Source organism: Labrus mixtus, chromosome 1, assembly GCF_963584025.1.
Source record: "Labrus mixtus chromosome 1, fLabMix1.1, whole genome shotgun sequence".
NCBI lineage: Eukaryota > Metazoa > Chordata > Actinopteri > Labriformes > Labridae > Labrus > Labrus mixtus.
In genome coordinates this window covers 34,328,677-34,334,571 of record NC_083612.1, presented here as the reverse complement: position 1 = coordinate 34,334,571, position 5,895 = coordinate 34,328,677, and the positions used below count along the sequence as shown (strand labels likewise).

Sequence of the window (5,895 nt, the reverse complement as noted above, 5' to 3'; positions counted from 1 at the left end):
CCTCAGCCCCCCTCCTCCACCTCAGAAGCTCAGCGGCTATAGGATGAGGGGCCCACGGACTGAACTTATAGATGTGTATATAATAGAATCCCTTCCTCGCGCGCTCCCTCGCAGACTGCTTGTCTCTTTGATCCCCCCCCCTCTTAACAACAGCTGACGTCATTGCGCTCACCCTCCTCCTCCTTCGTCAGCAGCGCGCACGCAGATGGACGCAGTGTGTGTTACGTGTGCGCGCTATAGCCGGGCGCGAGGCAGGAGTTTTTGTCTCGCGGGGGAAAGCGCTCTGAGCTTCAGAGGGCTCGCGCACACCGGAGGAGCAGCAGCACGCAGCAGCAGCACGCAGCAGCCCCGCAACAAGAGCGTGATTTAACCCCGCAGAGGAGCCACAGCCTGCCCCGCACAGACCCGCTCTCTATATCCAACACATTATTATTTATATTCAGAATAACCTTTATTATGGAGGACCAGCTGCTTTGTTGCGAGGTGGACTCCATCCGGAGAGCTTACCAGGACGTGAACCTGCTCACGGACCGGGTCCTGCACACCCTGCTGCGCGCCGAGGAGAACTACCTGCCGTCTCCAAACTACTTCAAGTGCGTGCAGAAGGAAATAGTTCCCAAAATGAGGAAGATCGTCGCCACCTGGATGTTAGAGGTACTTCACTGAACTTTGTGTGTGTGTGAGCTGACCTTCTGCTGTGTGTGAGTGTGTAGCCTGTGTGTGTGTGTGTGTGTGTGTGTGTGTGTGTGTGTGTGTGTGTGTGTGTATGTGAACAGAACTGATCTAACACATTAGAGATGAATGTGAGTGTGTTTGAGGCTCAGTGTGTGTTATGTTACATAAACACTGAAAAGTATGTCCTCGTTGAGTTCTGGGTGGTCCTCCGGGCCGTCAGAGGAGATCTAGGCTTCCAGCCTGCTCTCCTTATCAAAATCCTCAGTGACACTATATTTCTTATCATCTTTATATTCTAGAAGCTTGTGATATGTGTAAACCTGGGGGAAATATTCCCAAATAAAAGCAATGTACACGTATGCAGTCCGGGCCCGTGCCAGTAGGCTATTACGCGCCATCTTTGTTGTCGCGCATGGAGGAGGATTTTAATCTCGTAAAAAATCTAAAACAGCACCAACAATGACAGTGAGTGTGTTCAAAGTGGCAGAAATGCTTCTTTCTAATCGGTGGGTTCGGTTCTTTGGGCTGTGGCCGGTTCGGCTGCTTTCAGCGGAGAAGAGGCTCCACAGCCCGAGGGGCTCGCGCCGGGAAAAGGGAGATTTTATAAAAATGTAAAAGTATAAAATCCATTTTAACTGTCGGGTTTGATAAAGTAGATAATTCCCGATATTTACATGTACTTTTGAGTTGATTTCTTTCGATCTTTATATTTTTTATTAATTTTTAAACCCGTGCATCGGAGAGCTGAGGACAGCACGTGAAAAACACCTCCGTGTGAGAAATGATTTTTATAAAATCCACACGCGTCACAATTCGACACATTTGACTTTCATCCGATCAGGGAATCGACGAGGATCATTTTCATGCTGATTTCAAGCGCGCTGATAATTTTTTCATATTTTTAAATGTTTTTTGAAAAGATGACGAAGTTGAAATTAGAGTGAAACTTGCATGGACGCCACCTTTGTGTCTCCGTCAGAACTGACTGCAAACTCATTCTCGCTGTTTTCTCATCTGCTGCAGTCTCATGAGAAGATCAGTTTGTTTTCGGTTCAAATTAAATGTGTATTACATCGTTTGTTTTGTAGATGATGTTTTAACTCAAACGAACAGGATGCTCGGTGTGTTAGGAGGAGTGTATTTAGCATTCAGTGGGTTGAGATTGTGCTGACTTTAAGTGCTTTTTCTCACCTCTCAGGTGTGCGAGGAGCAGAAGTGTGAGGAGGAGGTGTTTCCGCTGGCTATGAACTATTTGGACAGATTTTTATCGGTGGAGGCCACCAGGAAAACGAGGCTGCAGCTGCTGGGAGCCACGTGCATGTTTCTAGCATCCAAGATGAAGGAGACTGTTCCTCTGACGGCGGAGAAACTCTGCATCTACACCGACAACTCGGTGCAGCCCGGAGAGCTGCTGGTAATTCACTTGTGCACACATCATGTTATATAACACACGTACAGTACCGGAGCAGCTGCACAGAGCGCTTGAGCAGAGTTAGGAGCTCACTTTTATTAAAAAAATAAAATAACTTTATTATTATTATTAGGCTATATATGTAGCAAATCAATTAATTCTATAAGTAGATCAATCAGCGTGTTCGGAGGTGTAAACAAACGAGCAGAGCAGCTCTGAGGCTGAATGGCTGCCTGTGACTCTCTCATGGTGACTGCAGGCCTCTCTCATTTCATGAATGGTCTCAGTGACTGCCAAGAAAACACCGAGTCACAGCGACACCTAGCGGCCACAGGGCATATCTGCAGGAAATACATAACCGAGTCCAGGCACACACACTCTGTCTAATCAGGTCTGCATGATCAGGAAAACAAATGAATACTTTGATCAAATACAGAGATATAACTAATGCGATTGGAATCAGTCCTTTTAAAATGTATTTAACATTTGAAAAAACCCGTCAAGGACGCGTTTGATGGTTTTATTTTATCTTAAGGAGAAAAACTGTAAATCAGAACATTCTCCACAGCGCTGCGGCGGTTCATCAAAATGTAACAAGAACTTCAAAATGCATCTTCTGTGATTATAATGTTGCACTCAACTTGACTGCAGTTTCGATAATATTTTGTAAAAATGCAGAACTAAAAAAACTGACACTGAGTGCGGTTGTTTCCCAATGTGTTCCTTGGAGCCCCCTTAATAGTTTTCATTGATAAAATCCATACAGAATAAATGACCTTTATATAAGTTACTTGGAAGTGTGCAATCAGGATTTCAGTTTATAGGAGCACATTTTGACCACCTCAGAGTAGACAAAACCTTTACCCCCCCCCCCCAAGATTTCTGGCGCCCCCTAGGGGGGTCCAGACCCCAATCTGGGAATCAATGAATTAGTGTACGCATAGGTCATTAAGTAAACAGTAAATCCAACTACATGAGGAACACTCTTTTTGTATACCTAATCCTCTTCAGGGGATCAGAATGATCTGAGATAAGATAAGAATAATTCAAGCGATGATATAAAGTGGAGGTTCAAATAAGGATAGAAAGAACAAAGACACTACACAGTATTATTGTAAGAGTATAAGTGTGTTATAAAACAGTAGTAAAATGACTGCAGTGTTCAGGAGGTCATGTTTCTGTGCATCACTCTTGACTGACCGCTCTGCCTCTGCTCCCCTCCTCAGCAAATGGAGCTGCTGGTTCTCAACAAACTCAAGTGGGACCTGGCTTCAGTCACGCCTCACGACTTCATCGAGCACTTCCTGTCCAAGCTGGAGATCCACCCGTCCACCAAGCAGATCCTCCGGAAACACGCGCAGACCTTCGTGGCTCTGTGTGCGACAGGTGGGACACGCCCTCCTCCTTCTCTGCTGCTTTCTGTGGATTAGTGCAAAAAAAAAAAAAAAAAGACTGATATTTCTGTCAGAATCCTGGGGGGTTCATCTATCACTCAGACAGAACCAGAGTTTAGAATTCAAGTTAGCTTTAATGTTGACTTAATGAAACAGATTTTATTTTCTGCTTCATCCTGTTTTTATAGTTAAAGCCTTTATTCTTTGTGCACAGGAAACAGAGGCTTCTTTGTTTTATGACATCATGTTATAACTTTTTTTAATAGTCTAAGAAATGATGACACAACATGCACTGTGGACGATTAAGATTTAAACCAGAGCAGTGTTGTTGTGACTGTGCTGTAGATGTCATGTGTGTAACTCAGCTCTGGTTGTTTCCCACAGACGTTAACTTCATTGCCAGTCCTCCGTCCATGGTGGCGGCGGGCAGCGTGGTGGCAGCGGTTCAGGGACTCTATCTAAAGAGTCAAAACGCCTCCCTGTCCTCCCAGAACCTCACCAACTTCCTGTCACAGGTCATCCGCAGTGACCCGGTAAGAAAACACAGCTAAAGTTCAGCTCATGTCTGCGTGTGTGTGTGTGCAGGAGGGATGTGTCGCTCATTGTCGCTCTGTCTCTCTCACAGGACTGCCTGCGAGCCTGTCAGGAGCAGATCGAGTCTCTGCTGGAGTCCAGCCTGCGGCAGGCTCAACAGCACGCCGGCAGCACGGAGAGCAAGCGAGTGGACGAGGACGTGGACCTGTCCTGCACCCCCACAGACGTCAGAGACATCAACATCTGAACGATGGAAAGAGCCGCGTCGCTCTGTGAACCTGATGAGTTGAGGGAACGCTGCCCACTTGAGGGGGTTTTAAGGGAAGGGGGGGTGCCTCATATGAACTCAGCCTCCTCCTCCTCCTCCTCCTCCTCCTCCTGCCATCATGGCTGACATGTCACTCACACGTCAGCTAACAGCCAACAAGACGGGACATAGCGCCCCCCCCCCCCTGCCTCTTGCTCGCCCTGCAACTAAACCCAAAGTTCTAATTCCTGCCAGCGCCCCCCCTCCAATAGCGGGAAAAGAAAGTACAGAAATGTATAAGAGAGAGAGAGAGAGTCCATGAGCTGTGTGGGCTGGAGCCACACGGCAGACTTCTCCTCTGACAGTGTTTTAAAGTGGGAATCTTTAAATCCACAGACTCCACTGGCCTTCACTCACACACCTACTGAGCGTGTGCAGGAGGGGTCTCTGCAGTCTGTCCATGTCTGACTCTTATTACAGGAAAAAGAGCTTTTTACTTTTGTTTCACTTCTGTTGTGTTTCCACTGCCTGGTCCGAGCTCCCGACGTCTTGACACACTCGTTGTATCCCAGCTTTGCTTCAGTTTTAGTCACTTTATTATCTCTCATGTTAGACCTTCCGTTCTGTTTAGTCTGAGACCTCTCTGTCTGCTCAAAGTGTGAAAAGCTGCTCTGGGACGACGCATCGGGCTTGTTTCATGAGATCAAATCGTTGCACAAACAAGCAGAGTGCTCCACTGGGCCGCCAGAGGGGCTGGGCGATGTGTGGAACTCATCCACTTTTTATTATGATCTCTGAAGAGTCTCCTGATATCAATGAAGGACCGAAGCCTCGAGTAAACAATACACATCAATATCGTTCAGTAAAATCAGCTCGATCACATTTAGACCCCGTTTTTGTACGGAAGCCCTAAGCGGACATACATCCCACCCATTTTATTTGACTCCCTTTTCCAGTGATTTGGGTTGTTTTTCTCGAGATCTGAACTTTTATGTATCTCGTTATAACGGAGATAATTTTTATCGCCAAGCCCTACACTTTTAATTGTTTCCTTCTCTTCCTAGTTTGACCATTCCAACTTGTTTTCTAAAAAAAAAAAAAAAAAAAAAGCACTTTTTGGTCAGCGCTGCTGGCCGTCTTAAAAAAAGAAAAAAATCACAGTTTTTAAAAACAACATGTAAAAGCAGTAGTTGGGGCTGCGGGGGCGGGGCCTTGGGCAGGAGTGTTTTTCTGGTGGAGAGGTTGCATCTCGCTTTGAGCTGATCATGTGATGGGACAGAAGAGGTGACCAGAATGAAAAAAAAACAAAAAAAACAAACATTCAGACTGAATGCTGCTCGACGTGCCGTGACGCTCACAGAGCCGCTGTTCTGCTGACGCTGCCTCACAGGTCCAGCTTTTAGTTCAACAGGTGTTTCAAACAGGCAGAGCTGCTCGTACATCCCTGTAGTGTGCAGATCCAAAAGTAAAAAGAAGTATTGTTTTCATAGCTCAAAAATAATACTTCATTTTTTTTACATAGTATTATTTATTTTTCTAGCGTGCTTTCCTCTCCCCCTGTCGTCCAGAAACATTTGTCAAACTAAAGCCGGTCTGAATCAGCAGGACAGCTCCTCTCCATCTGAAACACTCGA

At 46.1% G+C, this 5,895-nt stretch overlaps 1 protein-coding gene across 1 annotated transcript; it reads left to right on the top strand.

Annotated features, from left to right (window-relative positions):
- Positions 1-240: 240 nt before the first annotated feature.
- ccnd1 (cyclin D1) lies at positions 241-5,172 on the top strand. Its single transcript, XM_061042831.1, has 5 exons — positions 241-654; positions 1,874-2,089; positions 3,313-3,472; positions 3,865-4,013; positions 4,106-5,172. Exons 1-5 carry the CDS (start codon positions 457-459, stop codon positions 4,259-4,261), a joined length of 879 nt encoding a protein of 292 aa, XP_060898814.1. The 5' UTR covers positions 241-456; the 3' UTR covers positions 4,262-5,172.
- Positions 5,173-5,895: the final 723 nt, after the last annotated feature.

Bases quoted from the DNA above. Each gene is read 5' to 3' on its own strand.
- ccnd1 (XM_061042831.1), top strand. From the start codon at position 457: ATGGAGGACCAGCTGCTTTGTTGCGAGGTGGACTCCATCCGGAGAGCT. The intron at 655-1,873 runs GTACTTCACTGA...CTCACCTCTCAG, and splicing joins TCGCCACCTGGATGTTAGAG to GTGTGCGAGGAGCAGAAGTG. The intron at 4,014-4,105 runs GTAAGAAAACAC...TCTCTCTCACAG, and splicing joins AGGTCATCCGCAGTGACCCG to GACTGCCTGCGAGCCTGTCA.